We start from the raw sequence: 18,970 nt of genomic DNA, 5'->3' as shown, positions 1-18,970 counted from the left end.
TATTTGTTCAGTTACTTTGGTTATGACCAGCAACTGTTTCAGAGGTCTCTGCCTGAAATCTTGATCAGATGGCACCAACTTGTACATTTTATTTCTTGTAGAAAACATTTCAGAAAATATTTTCAATTCTGACACCATCCCAGCTATGTTGGTCTATTTTCAATGACTCTGAATTCAGGAGCTTTAAAAGAAATTTCTGGATTTTTGGGGTTTTTTTCTCTCAATTTTACCAGATACGAACAAACATGTCTGTGTGGCAAATCACAAAAGGTTTTTTATTGGAAAAAATGAAAGTTTAATACAGATACAATATCAATTACAAAAAATGTTTTAAAAATCACCTCTGCAGGCTACCCAAATTATTGAAGGTGGAGTCTCAGTGAAGCAAATAAAGTCTTTTCCAGATCATCTCTTATTTTAAAGCAGGTCATAAAAATAGTCCAGGCCTTGTCCCAGTTCCCAGATGGATATTCCAGTGCCCAATTCTTTTGCAAGCTCTATGCGCAACTGGATGGACTAAGACAAAGACACATAAAGCAACTACCTTTTAGTTAGAGACATTAGACACTCCATGCTGCCAGCTCTTCATGCCATTATCAGTTTTTTTAAAAGCATCTATCCTTGAACCAGATACTGAAAAACCTAGTCTGTATTTCAAATACTCTCTGGTTAGCAAGCAATCATTCAGCAAGAGACAGTTAATTGCACCAGTTAATTCAATGACCTAATAAAAGATAACTATCTAAATAGACAAAATGCCAAAGAAATAAATCAGATTTATGAACTACGCAAAGGACTATTCTTATTTAGGCTATCATTTCACAGCGTACAGAAATTCTAACTCATCCCAGAAATGTCTTGGGGGTAAAATAAAACTTTATCACTGAAGACACTTAGAACAACAATACAAATATGTATGTTTAACCATACTAAATGTCTCTGTTCTCTGTAAATATGATATACTTCCACTACAGAAGCAATTCCCTTCCAATATTAAAAGCCAGCAGAGGCTTAACGTACTGCCTTTAGCTTAATTTGAGAAAATCTAAATATAGCTTCCTAGGAACCAAGGCTGCAAGTAACCACTTTATCCTGCATTCTGGTATATTACAGCCTATTGTATAGACAGAAATTGTATGGCCTGCCAAGGGACTTTAGGAAGGCGAAATGCTTAAGTTTTCAAAACACTAAAATATGTTCCACAGAAACAGAACTGAAGAAAACAGGGTGATGTAGGCTGACAGGGAGAATCAGAACCCCATTACAGAGGAAGGCAAAAGTTCCCCAAGCTTCCAGCCAACACTATCAGAAGGAAAATTTCTTCAGTCTCTTCCCTGACAAGCAGCATGTCTATTAGTACATGAACTGTGCACTGCTTTGTCCTGGTGTACCTTATCTCTAGACATGGCTTGTCTTCAAAGATCCCCAAACCCCGTTATGCATGAGACAGAAAAAAACAATCTTCTTGTACAAGCAGCTGAAGCTTCGAATCATAACAACTACGTAAGGGTAAACTTCGTTCACAAAAGCCTAAACCCAGTTCAATATTTTCTGAAGTGTCTCAATAATGCAACAAGTCAAGTAAACATCTCTTTCCTCTTTCAGCCCTCTGATGTGAAGAAGTGGCACTTACCTTCAGCGTTGGGTAGAAGACTGCATGTTTTCCTCCTTTATTTCTGCAAAACAGGAAAACCAAATAGTCACAACAGATTTGATAGATTCCCATAGCGTTTTTATCTGAGATTAGAATTTGAAACCAGGTTTATTCCTTCCCACTACAAGGAAACAAAGACAGGGCTGAAGAAAACTGCTGATTTTATTTTGAAGAAGTGACTGCTATTAACAGTAAGATAGGCTAGTATGTTCAGCACATGAGCATTAATAAACCCATATCAAAGACAGACACTACTTGCCATTTAGTACCTTGGAACTTTGAGATTTCTTACCCAACGCTCATTCCACGCTGGAACCTGAGTCACTCTGTCTCTGAAATCAGACACTTTTGCCATTCATTCCATACTTGCACCTGGCTACTCTATCTACTGAGGGCAGGGGCAGGGTCGGGCCAAAGTCTTCTCTACCTCTCTTCCTCTTCTACTGTAGATAAGAAGGTCTACTCCTGCCCTTTTTCTACTGTAGATAGAAATACAGCACAGCACATGAATCCAAAGTGGTGGGGAAGGAAAAGCTGTTAAAAGAAGGTACGCAACACATCTGACAGTCAAATATGCAACCATGACACTGTCCTGCATGTTTCAGTTACAGGAATATTTGTCAGAAAGGTCCTCCTGACAAAATCATCCTACTTCAATGGGCTTTGACAGTGCTAGCTGCTGGAAAGTTAGAAAGTTCAAAACATGACTGTGTACCGTCAATGACCTGCTAGAGGAGTCTTTGCACAGCAACTGCATCGTGCCACAACTAGAACAAAAATCCCTGGTTGTTTAAAGGATTCCTTAAAAGACATCAGGACAAGCCCTTTCAAAACACCGTAAGAACAGAGCACAGTTTCCTACCACTAGCACAAAGTTTGAGAAGAAATCAGGTAACTTTCATGATTAAGATTAAAGTCCCAAATTTTGGGTGTAACATTTTTCCTAAGAACTGGTTACAATGAAATACAGTACAGGCAGAGTCAGAGGAGGTACTTATGTGCCCCATACTAGCGGCCTTTAAGGAGGGCAGCTCTTAGGAGAAGTAAAAAGGTTGACAGCAAAAATAGAGGATCCAAGAAGAGATCTCACAGCAGAGAGGGTCTGATACCAGATCTAAGTAAACACGCTGACATATCTTGTTGCAACTGGATTACAAAACTGTCAGATAGTAAAACAGTTGCGCCTACTAAATGCGCATCTGAAAAAGATGAAGACATTTTGTTGTCAGATGAAAACTGTGAAAGATTTTCCCCAATTCCCCAAATAACTATCTTTCAGGTTCAATTAAATGCTAGCTGTATAAAATATACAGACAGGGCAAGCCACACTGGGCACAGATACCAAGGCTGCATTTTCAACCCCTAATAATGAGAAGGATGAGTTACAAGTGGTCTCACAGCACCGTTTTACCGGTTAGACTGGAAGGAAATGCAGAGTGCGTGGACAGACCAAGTAGGAATTGCTCCTAAAATCTCCCAACTTACATAAATGCACGCTCACCTGTAAAGTGCACTAGGACAAGCACTCAGAGACAACAGGTTTCTGTAACTACTTGTAATAGTCTCTGGGTGCTACATCAAAATCATTAGCTGTGCTTTGCTTAAAGATTCATGATGATTTCTTAGCAACTGCAGAGATGCAAGATTTCCAGATGAGATGCTTTACCAGTGAAGCATACTTCAGGCTTGGCTTCCATCCCCATCCCGTGTAACCGAACCCTTGCAAACCAAAGCGGTAACCAAAAAAGTTCCCTTAAATAACCCTCCCTGCAGCCAGCCCAACCACTGCAGACACGCTAAGCCACGCGGCTGCCTGCCAAGCACAGCACAGCAAGTGACGTTTGGAGTGATTTTCAGATCCAGTGTGCTTTATGCATGAAGAATTCCTTCCAGAAGCCCGCAAAAAAGAATCTCCAAAAATTGGCTTTCAAAGCAAATGATGCAGTACTACTGACAAGCAGTCAGTTTGCAAGGAGACGTTTAGGAAATGTGTTTCAAACACGAGTCCCAAAAGCATGCCATTCCAACAGCCCTCAGATTTACCTTTTTGAGAGCAAATTTTCACCCAGTGCTCACTGTCTCTCCAATTGAATTGTACGTTGAAGAGCGGTAAAACAAAACTTCTGATTTATTCCTTTAGTTAACACAAAACCCCTTCTAATTGTTTGGCACAAAGGAATTTTGTAACAGGATACCAAAGAATTAAATATGAAGGAACACAGATACAAGCCCTTTCATACAGACACAGAAAAAAAATTGAAACTCTTCTGACCAACAAGTAAATTACTTTTTTTCCCTGATAGGAAATGTGTGTTGCTGAGAAGTCCAGAGAAAATTACTGGCTGAGAGAAACTTTAAAATTAAACAAAAAAGATAACAGCAGGACATTTTTCAGGGTTGCTTTTTTTGTTTGTTTCTTTGTTTTGAGGGTTCGTTAACTTAAAAAATTTAAACCAAGAAGGTATTTGGGAAATAAAGTAGTTCTGACATTTTTTTTCTTAAAGTACTCTAAAAGGTCTTTTACTTTTTTTCAGTGGCGTGCCTTCACATCAACAATGCATTGAGTGATATACAAGATACTTTTGTAGAAGTAGGTGGAAGTCGTTTGTATAATTTTACCATATTTTTGTAAATTTCCATAAAAAACAGCAAATTATCAGAGGCTTAATAAGATGTTGCTGGGTTTCTTTTTAAATCTGTTTTAAACAGGTTCTTCCTAGCATCAGGAATCCTCTTGTCATTTCACGAGGAAAAAGGGAAGACAAAGAAAGTTATTACTCTTCCTCTTCATGCTCTCAGTCATCTTAGAAACTTGACCTGGAAGTCACTTGATATTATTATTCTCATGACATTTCTTTACAATCCATTCCGTTTAGTGGAAGTCTGTTGCCTGACCAACCTTACCGCTAGGACTTGTAAAATTAGGCTCCTGTTTCACAGATTTTTCCCAGAATTATTTCTGGCCGCACTGTTGGTAATCACCCAACTGCGCCCAGTACTAATCTCAGAGCCTCTGATTAACTGATACTCAGCAGATAACTTTGATGGATAACTTCTAAAGATATGACTCATCAGACTTCTCTTATAACGATTGTTTTAGCTTATGGTATCTAATTAATCCTTCTCTGATTTACTTCTCTCACCTGACGCACTCTTTTCTGCTGCAGTTCAGTGTTGATATTCAGATCACAAACAGCAGAATTTCCATTTGCTCAATTTGTTGCATACTATAGTTAGCTGGTAATTCACTGTGTACTGGGCCATGCCCAAAAATATTTGCAGAATGATAAGTTAATAAATGTAACTCACTTTTTGTATTCGAAGTAGTGTTCAGCAATTTGTTCATCCCAGACAATTTTTGGTTTGTGCTCCTTCAAGGTTTCAATGTACCTACAAATTAAAAACATATATATGGAATTAACTTTTCTAAAAAGCAGTTATGAAATGACATTGAAGAAGTTTCTGAAAAATCAGTTTTACCATGCTTAGATGTTGAACACTGTATCAAAAATATCTTCTGGCTGACAATTAATTTCCTGAGCTACTTTACAATTTGCTATGTTCAAATTTTTAGGCTTTTTTTTTTTTTTTTTTAAGCAATGAATTAATTTAAGTTTATCAATTGACAAATCTATAAAGGCACATGAAGGCAGTGCTTCAATATTTCTACAGTCTGGTTCCTATATGCCCAAGTACAGGAACTGAAGTCATCCTTAGGCTGTACTTAATTGTGTCCTCCAAGGCTAACCAATGAAATTCTTAATTATAAGCCACCATTATATGATCAGGAAAAATGTTCTATAAAAGGGGTTTAGTTAATCTTCTAAAAATGAAATTTAAAAAAAACTTGTTTTCAAGGAAAAATTACTGCTAAATAATTCTGCATATGAAATTTTGATACCGCTTGCTTCTTGGCATTCTTCTCTTGCACGGACACTTTGAACACGGAATGACCTACCTCATCCCTACAGGATGTAAAGTGAGGAGAGAATGCTACTTGAACCCCAAAAAACTGCATAGGGAACCAGTGTGGAATAGTTAGTATGTTGGAAATTCATGTTCTTGTCTAGCTCACAGGATCATCTCAGTGTAGAGACAGTGTCTCCTTGTGTCTGCATTTTTGACTGCACAAGGGAAACAAAGCTGTTTGCTGCCTCATGTGAGAAAGCCAGAAGATGGCAAGCTACTGCCAGCAACAGAAGCCACGCGGGTGTCACAGAAAGCAAAAGTCTCTATCACATGCTCCTCTGTCTCTTATTAACCTGCATCTTTGGCCAGCAAGAAGGCTGAACTTCATTCTGCTGCCAGCTTCCCTGACTAAACATTAGGGGGTTTATTTGGCCACCGGCCAAGCACCACCAGTTCCTTTTTTCCCTTGGGGATTGTATCAGGAATTTTAATTCCAAGTTCCATTATCAGTATTCTATCATGATTATAAAAAGCTATCACAGGCAAACACGGTGATCATAAGGTACCATTAAAATTCTTTGTTTAATTTTGCAACATCTATCAAAACCATCTCTTCCACAATGTGTCTCATTCTTGCAATAAAATCTCTGCTCATGGTAGGATTTGCATGGAGAAAGTTGCCTTCAAATCATCTTATTATGAAATAAGAAATTTCCATCTCCTATGTAAAAGATATTATAACTGATTTCCATCAGCCCCTATCCTGCCTCCATCAGTGCTGAAATTCCACCTCACTATATACTTCAAAAAAACCCATAGAAAAATTGGTATTTCTTAGTTTGAGAAAGATTTATTCTCTCCTTCTGTATTATTCTAAACAATTACAACATTCACCATTGCAGGGAATATCTTGACTCTTTTGTTGTGGCTTGCTCATTCATATATCGTTAAATTGTTGCCTTCTACTAGCAGTTTTAGAAAAGATTTTCATTTCGTATTTAAATTAAATGAACGCAAGCCAGGCATGCTATTTAAACATCTACATAAGCAAACACACGGCAGAGCTGTTGCACTCTTCCCCAACACACACATGCCCTGGAACAATGCACCTTTTCAAATAATGCAAGTTACACCTTGGAACCTGCCCACTCCTTTGTAAGATACACAAAATTTTACGTTGCTCCACTAGAGAAATATGCAAAGAGATCTAGTATTGTGTATTTAAAATTTAAGGATAGCTTTTAACACATTGCCCCATTCCAGAATCGGGAGTCCAGTCATGACAGGAAACAACCCTCATGTAGAACATGGGACCAAGATGTTACAGCCCAGAAGACAAGAAGTACCAGACAACACATCCTGGCACACAGCTTTATTCCTGAAGGTGTGGCTTCAGATGGGAAATCCTAATTTCACAAGCTCAAAGTCCCAACAAAATTAAAGAGTGGTCAACAAACATACAAGCAAGCTTTAAAATTAGAAATGCAACTTGAAACAATTATTATAGCCTATTATACGTAATATATATGATTATTTTAAAGCTGTTCAGGCACACACTGCATTTAATGAGAACACAGCCCAGCCAGGCAGACAATTTATTTCCCTTCCTCCTGCCTCTAGGCTTTTAGCACCACAGTATGTAAGAGCAAAAATGAACAAGTTTGTCTTCAAATCACATCTATGCTGATGAGACTAGCACCAAGCTTGAGTGGGAGAAAAAAAGAAATATTAGGCCCAATACTGTAACTACTATCCATTAATTTTGCGGAACCTACCTGAAACGTATTAACTCGGCTTTTACATTCTCTGTATTAAGGACAACAAAAATTCAAAATACAACCTTCAAAACAATAGGCTCCTGTATCACAGCTGCATACTCAACACTTCCGTAAGTCAAGTTTCACATTTTTCAACCAGACAACAAGTTGCTGTGAAGAGTCTGGAAGAGATGCAGCAACAAACCAGAGCTGTTCACACAGGCTTTCCACTGCCCTAATCTGGGAACGATCCATTCCCCCTCTGTAGTCATCTGCCCCGGTCACGATTCAATTTTTTCCCGTAAAAAGATCCAGGAGCTTTACAGGCAACACCTCCCAGACAGGCCTCACTTCCCATTACCTCCGCACTATCCCACTATGTGCATCGTAAGCAGAAGGGTTCCCGTGTAAAACTGCAGCATCTCTATCATACTGCACATTTACTTGACTCAAACTAATGCCTACCCAAGCACTCTGAACATTTTAGCTCCTCGTTGAAGCAGTACTTGACAAATATTTGATATGCAGTTATTTAAAAAAAAAAAATATTAAAAAATTGGAAAGAGAAATATTCCATCATGTTGAACTAGACAAGCACGGGATATTGGTATGCTGGGGGTACGAGAGATCTAGATGCACCTCCAGGTTTTCAAAGAGGAAAAGTGATTGACTGGTAGGGAGCTAATCACAGCCAGCCTTCCTTCTTCTTGCCACCTCCCACCAAACTCTTTTCCTTTCAACTCATTTATTGCTGGTTTTCTCTCCTCTCTTTCTAATTTATCCCTCTTTCGACTGCCACTGTCCCAGTTTACATTTGGTTTTATATGCCTGTCCAGACTAATTCATTTGCCTTCTCATCCGTCAGCTCCTAACTTCCCAGCTTTATTCTTTTACCAAGCTGCCTCAGCAGTACATTAAATGCTGAAAACTCAGCTTCACCGCCCTGTACCACGTATTTCCTGGGAAGCTGGTGACCATTTGCAGAGAAAGTCAGGCTGTTTCTCTGGTCCTAGCCTGAAACAAGGTTTTGTTTTCAAGCAGGGATGAAGTACCTGAAGTGTTGATGCAAGTCTCAAATGAAGCACCAATGTAGCATGTGTAAATGATAAATTTGCATGGATTACTGGGAATAGCAACAAAAGGCAGATGTCACCTCCGCATCTACCTTGCAAATACTCGTTATTAAACAGAGACCTGCCAGTCTGGCTCCTTTAAACAGGCCTTGATTTAACTTAGCCAAAGCAATATTTTTGTTCCCCAGAACATTCTTTCTTGCTAATAGTGGAGCAGGTGAAGTATCAATTCAGTTGCCACAACTGGCCTTTGAAAGTTTAAAAATTATGACCTAGTAAAAACACAGCCACATAACACAAAAGTGAGTGGAAACGATTTGAAGTCTGCCTGCCACCTTTCACACAAGGCTTCAAACCTGCAGTGTTTTACTGCAACTTCTGGCCATACCTCTGTTCAAAAAAGACGCTTCTTGGTCTACAGACACCGACTGTTATTCTTATCACTCTGATACTCCTGATAACAAACCCACTGGGCAGGGTTGGACTAAAACAAGCATTCAATTCTGCAGAGTAAATGAGAAGCCAAAATGTACACATTAAGAAGTACCTGTACAGTCAGTTCTGCCAAAGATGTGTATCTACAAACAACACTGATATGGCTACACCTATACACTGTTGCACTTTGCTGCACATTCAACTAATAAATAAAGGATTCAGCAGAAAGGTTCTCAGCATTTATGGCTGGTGTTCCTTTTCTTCCAAAACATGAAAAATAGTATGGCACTGGAATATGTTAAGGTAAAAACCATGATCTGTAGTCGCCCTGATGAAAGTATTTATCTTCATGGATAATGCTTTTTCACCAAGGATATAAAGAAACAAGCCTCTAGTATATCTTTTTTGCACCAAGAATATACACTCTAGGAAAATATATAACTTCACATATAATTTTTAGAGTAGGATTTATTTACAAAGGGTAACTTTTTTAATCCTCAGGTGCTTTGCTTTACTAGTCCTGAGTCACTCTTCAAGAAAAATGCTTTAGTGAAAGGGAAACCGCTACTGAACACACATCCCATTTTGATGCTCTTTTCTTAACACTTTCCATTCTCTCCTCGGTTCTCTCACACAAACCAAACTGACTAGAAGCGACAGGTCTCTGATCAGAAGGAAGGATCATCTGCTCCTGCTGCAGCAAACTGCACTTATCTTCCACTACGGCAAACTGAGTGATTCAGTCAAAGGATAAAAAATACTATTCAGCTTGAAAATCTATACCACACATTTTCTTTTCAGTGTGCTTCTTAAAAACTTAACTCAGTTATTAAACCCTGAATCTACCAGGAATTGCACCTCCATCACTGACCATAAATAGCGTCTACGCATAGCAACAGCTGGTTTAGACTCAACTGGCAAGGGTCCATCGTCCCCCTTTTCAGGGAGCCATATCTCTTAATAAATGTAAGAGAAATTACCTAAAAAGCTGTATCCTAAAGCTCAAGAGTTTAGATTTCTGTTGCAAAACAAAAATACAGAAATACCTCCCCAACAGTTTTCACAGCAGTCCTCCAAAGGTACATGTCTCCCGAACAGGACTGGCCAGTCCCCCACTGCTCCATGTACATCAGGACAGCGTGTGAAAGGGCAAATACCCATCTTCAAAACAAGATTTTTCAAAGGGCATATATATGTAACCTGTAAGTCAAAACCTCTTTTATTTAATGTTTAATTTCAGCTACCATGACAATTTCACATTTTAGCTGTTTAACCTTTTCTTAAACTACTTCCTTTTTGGTGAGAGAAAAGGTCAAGAAACAATATACTCTGGAGACATTTTTAAACTTTAAATTGAAAAGGTTTTAAAAGTGAGAATTTTTCTGGCCTTCTCTCCTCTTTAGAAGATCATTTCTAAAGAAAAGCTGCAAAACTGGTGAATGTACTACAAGCTACTAAATAATTCAACCATGAAACTAAGAGTTTTGATAAGGGCTGTCTTCAATGGTAATATACAGAAACAGAAAAGGAATAAAATTTGCAAAAGAAAAAAGATTATATAGAGATTTAGAGTTCTCACTCAGTCCCTAAAATTACAGCTTGCAAAAGGTAGAGATGCCTTGCAATTTAACGATCTCTATATATTAGCCTTCAAAATACTTTTGTGAGCATGCATAAATTTATGAAAAGCCTCTGTGTGTCTGTGTGTGTATATAGTATGCAGTAACAAAGGTGGGTAATAGTCTGAACAATGAAATAAGCCTTCACCACACTGGTCCCATCAGGATGACTTAAGCACCTTTTTACTCATCTCCTCTCACCATTCCATAATAATAATAACGGCATATTTACAATATCTAAGTATAAACTTCTGACTTTAAAAGGTGGCAGAGTTGTGTATCACTATATTCTTTTCTTGCACATTAAAGAATCCAGATTTTAATAACACAAATCCCACATGTTCTTTCAAAAGCAAACAGGTTATCCAAGGAAACATAGCTAGCACGTATCTTCTAGAGGATCAAAAGAACACTCCAACTAACATTAAAACAGTTTTTACTCTGAGGACTTATGCATTTGAGTAAACAGTACACTCTGGAAGCTTTATTTATTCTGTCTGCAGGGTATGTTATTCAAAAGTAGTTCTATTACATTCTTCAGATTATTTCATGTAAAATAACTTCAAACTAAATATGGTTTGCAGAGAGACACCAATCTGTTCACTTTCATTGCTGTGGGGTGTCTTGGGTAAAGCTGTTGAAGTATCCAAACAGCAGCGTAGAAATGAAAAACCTATAAGCAAGCACCATGCTTCTCTATTAATCTTCCTTCTGTTGTCGCCTGCACCTTTGCTCTGTCAGTTTTAAAACGCAATAGTACTATTTTTACTATAGTAACAGGTTTCCAACAGAGTAGTTTCTCTGTGGGTTTGTTGGTTTCAGTAAGTTTTATAAAGTCATTCTCACTGATTTCGCCGCAATACTTCATCGCTGACTTGACAGACAGCACTTTTCAGTGCTTCTCCACCATCTCACACAAACCTACTGACCTTCTACCTTCTGCCATGGTGCACCAGCCAAGCCATGATGCACCAGCCCAATGAAAACAAGCAGAACCTCAGCAACATTTCTGTCACTACTCTGGGCTCTTCAAAAGTGCACCTTGTTTAGCATTCTCAAAGTAATTCAGAAACAATAATACTTTAGTGGACACAACTGTTGAAAGGCAGCCAAGTATTCCTATTTTATAGAACTCTGGAGACACAGAAGATGACAGCAAGCTTTTTAGAAGCGTCCTCTTCTTGCTCTTGTCTCAGGGAAACAGCAAGCATCAAAATCTTTCAGTCCCTTACAATGGCTACAGAAGACAGCACAAACGTTACAGTATTTCCATGCATGCGGGTTTACATGTTAATAGTGCTCCTTATTCTCATTTAACTTCACAGAGGCTTTATTGAAAAAAGCGCCCCATCTGAGAGTGTACACAATGGTACGCTGGCAAATTACCCCAGGGAACTGCAAGTACAGCTGAAAGTACTCCAGTGCATGCTAACTCTTCTCAAAACAACCAAACTGGGGGTTCTCTACGAAAAAGAAAACAAAGTTGCAGTCAGATATTGATTCAAGAATAGAATTAATCACACACAAGGCAGGAAAAGGTGGGAACGTTAATATATTTAAGGTTTTGACTCAAACTGACAGATATGAGAGGAACATATGAAAATCTCCTTAAAGAAAACTAGATCTTTATTTCTATGCCAATAAATATTTCTCAGGCAACAGAAACATAACTAGATTGAGGCAGAAGGTTTGCATATCTGTATACCTTCAATAACACACCGCTGTTCAGCAGCTTCATTTTATTTTGTAATGATACAGATTTTTATTGTCTTTTGTGCTGCTGTTCTATTTTTCAAGACACCTGGGACTACATAATGTGAACTTTTTTTTCCCAGTGCAAATTATTCATGAAAGCAACTGTTTCCTAAGTTACTTCTTGTTCACATGCATCAACTTTGCATACTTTCTATCAGAAATCTTTGTTGTTCCTGACCATTGCCAAGACTCAACTTTCCAGCTGAAGTATGAGGCAATCTTTTCGCTTGTGTTTGTTCAGTTAGACAGATTTTTTTCTTTCCAATTTATCCAATCTAGCACATGACAGGTCACTATTTATAGTGGGGGCTGGTTTCAGCAGCTCTTGTTGTCATGAATGAGTTCATTGCCTTTAAAAGCCTGCTGTATCATCTGGGCTTCTCTCTCTGCTCTGGCCGAAGGGCACCCTCCTGTCAGGCAGAAGACATGTTAATGGCAGAAGAGTTTACTGTGCTAGAAGAAAAAGCAAGATTCAGATAAGCTCACATAAACAAAAAAGCACAAGAGAACAGAATGAAATAAAGCATACCGTTATGGACTAGCTCAAGTAACTAGTCATAGTTCAGTCATACGAAAAAAAGTTTAGTTTGACTAGGAGCTAGAGGCTAGAGGTTCCACAGATGATTATTTTTTAATAGTTTTTTTTATAAACTCCATGTATTGGTCAATTTGAAGACTTTGATAAAAATGTATCTTCATTTGGTCTTGATTGCCTTTGCACACTTTAAAAAACATGACTATTCAACAAAAATATTGTCTTTGGTATTCATCACAGAAATAATACCAAGTAGTCATGCTACTGGGCAAACAAAGAGGAACAACATTCTCTCTCAAATTAGGAAACAGGTCACCTCAAGGTTAACATTTTTTCTAACTCACTTCGGTTATGAACTACATCAGAAAAAGCTCTCCCTATGTGCTCACTTCTAAGCAAGAATCACCCTTCTCCCAGTTCTAAGTTGAAATTAAGTACAAAAGAGCAAAAATAGTAGATGTGTAAAACAGTCTAATATAAATAATTTAATAATTTGGAAGTTGATATTAATTTGATCCTCCCCTCTCTCACACTTCCTATTTCATAATTGAAAATGTTCACAACTATATCTGCCATAAATCAGGGACAACTTGAAAAGCCTCCTTTAAAACAGATTGCCAGACTACATTTTGCAGCTCTAAAATGCAGAAAATTGTGAAAACAAACTGATTTTCCTGCAAATTTATATCATCCACCATCACCAACACAAACCACAGATATGTTAAACCTAATAGAAAACCTACAGGACACACCAATGACCATCATCCCTAAACAGTATAAGGAAACACTATACCTCAGTTATTAAAACATTGCACCACAGAGGTTTGCTGGTCCACATGGCCTGATAACCCCACCATTATTTATACAAACACACACAGTACTGCATGCTGTCTCTGCTGATTACCAAGTTGATTGACCTGTTCTATACTGCCTAAATCCTACAATATAGCTTGTTTACACTACCTAGGAAAATGGCAGTTCAAGGGTTCGATTGAACCAGCACAATGCAGTTATTCCTAGCAGGGTCAATCAAAAGCCAAGTGCTATTTTGTGAGATACGAAATGTCTGCATGCATGCAAATTGTCCTGCGTAAGAGCTGAAAACATTACTATACATTACTAATGAAAAGACAATTTCAACAAAATATGTAGATGTGTCAACAGCACTATTTAGTATACCATTTTATGTCAAATCATATAATCTGTACTTAGTTATTAAAATGCTGCAATGATTTTATACTTTATTTTAAAATCAATGTAATGTTTCCATTATTTGTTATGATACCAGGAAAAAGTAGAATATCTCATTTTTACTAACATAAAAGTATTAGAATAAAAAAAGCATGATGGAGAATACTCAGCAAAAAAGACTTTGCCAGTAAAGTACCTAACTTTCTTGCAGGCTGTAACATTTAAGTAGAACCTCCCCATTTTGAAAAAAGAGACAATCACAGCTTTCTTACTTTCTTTTTTGTTGTTGTTCATTTGCTTCATCAGATCTCTGCATACATATATACATGGGGTACCCCTCGTTTCTTTACTTTCCTATCTCTGGATAGCATTTGTAATCTGGATCTTTTGTGGCATATGGGGAAAAAAAAAAAAAAAGGACAGAACGTGGAGATCTGTATCAAACTGAAATCTTTCTAGATGCCTCCCTGTAGTCATGGATAACCACACTTTTTCGGGACAAGCCTCAGACTAACAATGCTGTTTCAGAATAATTATACCAGAAGATGCTACGGTGCAATGCCAGAATATGCTCTGAGCAGTGAAAGTATTGCTTACTCCTACCATACTAACGTAGTTTCCACCGTAATCCAGGGTACAAATCATCTCCACATGCAAGATTTTAGCATCATCATATAATGGTAGAACTTTTAGTCCTTCCTAGACTGTACAACATAAAAGTTTAAATTCAGCTCACCCAATAATCTGTTTTACTACAAAATCTGAGACAAGACATAGTCTCTCTGCTTAAAACTACTTCTCAACGTGATGAAAACCAACGCTTGTTTATCCCTATGGGTTTGTTTCAAGAATCAGCAGGTTCAGCCTAAAAAGAAATATCTTTGAAGATAAAAACTGCTAGTTTAAGGGTACATTTTCTGAAATGCTTAAGTAATGCTCAACTGGGGTCGAAGTGTTTTCAAATTCATTAAGTACAATACTGTGCTTGATTCTTCCAAGAACTGACATAATAGGCAATGCACATGGAAAAGTGAGGCTGCATATCTTTGGATGCATGGCTGAACAAAGTTCCGATACACTAATGTATCTGCTGTTCAGCTTCAGCTGTAGGTAACAAAAACTCTAACTCTGCTGGTTCTGTTGCACGTCAGGTTGGGTTTGTTGGGTTTGTGAGGTTTTTTACATACATCAAAAAAGCTTTCCAGACTTTCCTCTTGCTCAAAATATACAAAACAGGTATACATGCTACAAAGATTAGCTACGAAAACTATTGTATACTGGATTTGGAGCCTGGTCAGATACGAGTTGATCTTAATTCAGTGTACTGGAGATGAAACTGAACCCACTCCAGCTATGAAAATGAAGGTTGAGTGCTGAGTCACCTACTTGGATATTCTTAATTCTTCCATGTCTACTTCATTAAAAAAGGCAGATATTAAAAAAGTCACATTTCTCTTCCATCCTTGCCTAAAAGGTCAGGTGACCTTAATGCCAGTGAACATCACTGCTAACTCTTCCAGATGCTTGCTGCATCTCCTTTCAACTGTTCCTGAATTAAAACCATCCCAATACAAACACAAGGTCAGCAGCAGTGTCACCCACCAGATGTATCAACCACAAAAGCCAGCAGGAACATCTTTCCCTCACCCTGTGTCAGGAAAGGAGCAGCACAGTTCTTCTTCCAAGGCCCAACCTCAGCCCTGTCTGACCTGGGTCTGGGGTACTGGAGGACCACCTTTGCAGCTGCCGGGAGGTGTGTAGGTGCTCCAGCCTGCTGTTTTCCATAGGGTTACTAAGTGGTCCTGGCTGAGACAGATGGGCAGGGGCCAAGCCCCATGCCGGGCACAGTTTCTGAAAGGTTACTCTTGGTAGCAAAGGAGAATAAAAGCGCACATCTGTTGGGTGCAAGCAGCGGGATGGGAGAAGCACCAAGGACAGGAGAAGGATGCTGAAGGGGAAGATCTGCTAGCAGCATAGCTCCCAGGTGATCTTCTCTAGTCAGGCAGAGAGAGCACTTAACTTGCAGGCTGAAGGACTCGGGATGTAAAACTGACCCAGGTCAGCAACAGCCTTAGGAGAGAAATACTGGCTTTGTCCTCTCCCCAGAAACAGAACTAGTTTAGGCCAGACAGCAGCAGTGTGTGTCTCCAAGAACCAGAACTTCAGGTGACGAACAAAACTAACTGCAGCAGGAGACTCAGCCTAAGGACGGTGACTGCTCTTTGGATCCCACCTGCTTCCCAAGATGCTGAGAATGAGGCATGGAAATAGATCTCGACTTGCAAGTAGCCTCAGAAGAGTGTTCAGATTCCTTTGCTGACATTCGTATCATGCCTGCAGCTTCCACTACCAGTATTTCTGCCTGCTTCTCCCTGGCCTCATCAGTCACACGACCTCATTACTCACAGGTCAGTAAAAGGTGACCTGTGAAAGCAAGTTGAAACAAAATGCTAAACCATAGAAGTGACCTAATTGTTGAACAGCCCTCTCCCTTCAAAGCACTGGGAATATCCGTATCCTTCCAATCTCTTGAAGGCAGCCTCTGCTGCTGCGGCCCTGCATTTCAGCATACACTGCAGGAAGAACGGTCCAAGAAGCAGGAAGGTTGCATTCAGCACTGCCTTGTGCAGCTCCGCTGCAGACCCTTGAAATTCCAAGCAACCTGTTGAATGCAACAAATAAATGCCTTTGAGAATGGCCTTAATGTCAGCCCAACAAATTAATTCATGGTATTATTTCCTCCATCCAGGACACTGCCATACTCCCAGGTACCAGAGCCCTAGGACTGTAATTTTCAATGCTGCTATGACGAACAAGGACAAAATATCCACCATTTACTTGTACCTGTTTCTTTTCACTTGAAAACTAGGTAGTAAATGCTTTCATAATGCAAGAATACTTATTGAAATAATGGTATTTAAGTAATTCCTTACAAAAAATAAATTCAATTCCATAAAAGCAATTGTGATAAACTATCTAAAAGTAGCTATGAAATTACAGAGTTACTCAAGCTTTATGTATCTTACTGTGCTGCTCCAGTTTTCTGATAAATGTTACCCATGGTCTCTTAAAACTAATGCATTCAAAATCTATTTCAGGTTATGTTCCTAAATGGAAGCATATTGCAGTATTCTCTGACTTCCCGAGGTAGCAAAGAGCAAAACACAGTAAGTTTTGCTCCTGCCTCTGAGGTTAACCTGCTAAATTCTCATGCTGATAATCTGACTAAAATAGGACTTCCAGGTTATCACACACATAGTTTTTGATAATTTTCAGGGGTTTGTTCCAATTTTTACTTTAGCTGGCATGTCAATTAAATTTCAGTATTTCAACCTAGCTCTCACAAAGCAGAAAAATATTTCCAAGCTACCCCATGTCTTGTAATTATCACCTGTCATGTCTCAAGTTCAACCTCTGAAGACCTGACCACCAAACACTTTCTAGAAGACCAAAGAAACACAGTTCAGGGATAGTTTTTTGGCATGAAGTAGTTACAGATGCACAGTAATAGATTTAAATGAGCAAGCGCAATACAGCAGATAATTTTGCCTTCATATGAAAGAGATCATAAATTCAATCCCTGACTGGAGGATTATAACTAAAGAAGGAAAATACACTAAAGGAAAATCTATGGCAGATTTTCTGCAGACCTCCAGTGTCCTATGAAGCTATGGACTATATATGCTTTTCCATATTTTGGGACCAAGTTAAGCGAAGAACAAAGAACATTTCTGCTGACTTTCAAGTTAATTTTTTATACTTGGCAGAGGGTTTTTCTCTTCTCAGTTGACCGTGTTTTAGTCACAGTTATAGAGATTTATTCTGGATTTACACCAATAGAACTAATATAAGACTTTCAGCCTTTATTTTTTGAAAAGATAGAATGATGACAAATTCATGCAAATGACTATTAATCTCTCATAAATAATGCAAATCTCACAGTGTTAGTACATTTTTAACATGCTTTAGAATAATCTGGGTGGCATATAATTCCTCCATTTTAGGCATGAATTGAATTGAAGATGGCCTATGATGTAATACACTATATGTTACACAATGAGAGTAGAGATTTATGCCTTTTTAAGAAATCATCACGGCAGTTAAGTAAATACTTGGGAACACCAATTTTAAATCTCTTGATACTTAGTTAAACTAATACATATTCATTTGGTAGTGTTCAGTTTTAAGGAAAAGCCTAGCACTTCTCATCCTGAAAAAACAGCTGAATGTCTTCCGTATCTTTGCTGTAACTCCAACAAATATTTGCATATTTTTATCTGTTTGGTTTCTGCTGAACAAACATATCTGTGCCAGCTGGTAAAATTTGTTAAGGTTAAGACTAAATTTTAAAGCAAAAACCAACATACATATATATATTCGAAATTACTTCCAAAAGAACTGTTACTTAAATCAAATGGCAATGCTTGGAGTGCAAATCAAGGGACAAAATGATGGCCACCACATTTTTTCCCCTTGTATTAACTGGAAGACCTCAAAATGCAATACTATTTTGCCTCTAACAGGTATGTATATAATTTTTTTTAATATTTAAATTAAACAGCAATACCTTTTGCATTAACCGTAACTATAGCCCTCTACCAGATATACAGCACTCTGTATACAAAGGAACTTTGGTTTGCTGAAGAAATAGTTGATTTAGAGGAAGAGTGTAAATGGGAATTATACTCACGCCATAGGCGGGATCACTGTACATTCTAAAGCTTTGTTAACATCTGGGGAAGTTAGAAAATAAATCTTTTAGCTGTCTTTGAATGACAGAAATTTGCTTTTTGCAAATATTTGAGCAAATTCACACACAATTTATCCTAGTACACTGATAAGGGTAAACCAGTAGGGCATTTATGTATCTTAAGTGGTTCCACATGCAAATATATTAAATTGCAATAACAGTTTCAAAATACTATCACTTTGAATTCCCTATACAAGTCATCCAACACACAGAGTAATCACCACTACAGCTGTGTAATTAATAGAAGAATGTCCTTTAAACACTCCGTAACTGTAAACCTAAACAAGTTAAA

General features: G+C 38.2%; 1 protein-coding gene across 9 annotated transcripts in view; it reads right to left on the bottom strand.

Moving 5' to 3' along the window:
* Nucleotides 1-249: 249 nt before the first annotated feature.
* CHID1 (chitinase domain containing 1) overlaps nt 250-18,970 on the bottom strand; it is a 127,462-nt gene continuing 108,741 nt past the window's right edge. For 6 of the 9 annotated variants that reach the window (XM_037402936.1, XM_037402939.1, XM_037402935.1 and 3 more), the window contains 3 exons: nt 4,964-5,044; nt 1,634-1,676; nt 251-516 (listed from right to left, as the gene is read on the bottom strand). In XM_037402936.1, the coding sequence (XP_037258833.1) occupies nt 418-516; nt 1,634-1,676; nt 4,964-5,044 (223 nt within the window). In that variant the 3' untranslated portion in view covers nt 251-417. Of the gene's footprint in view, nt 517-1,633; nt 1,677-4,788; nt 4,791-4,959; nt 5,045-18,970 lie in introns of all 9 variants that reach the window. The other 3 variants (XM_037402941.1, XM_037402940.1, XM_037402942.1) reach the window with 3 other exon arrangements.

The sequence above is a fragment of the Falco rusticolus genome, chromosome 10, assembly GCF_015220075.1.
Source record: "Falco rusticolus isolate bFalRus1 chromosome 10, bFalRus1.pri, whole genome shotgun sequence".
Taxonomy (NCBI): domain Eukaryota; kingdom Metazoa; phylum Chordata; class Aves; order Falconiformes; family Falconidae; genus Falco; species Falco rusticolus.
The sequence above is the reverse complement of the archived record's forward strand: the minus strand, read 5'-3'. Positions and strand labels throughout refer to the sequence as shown.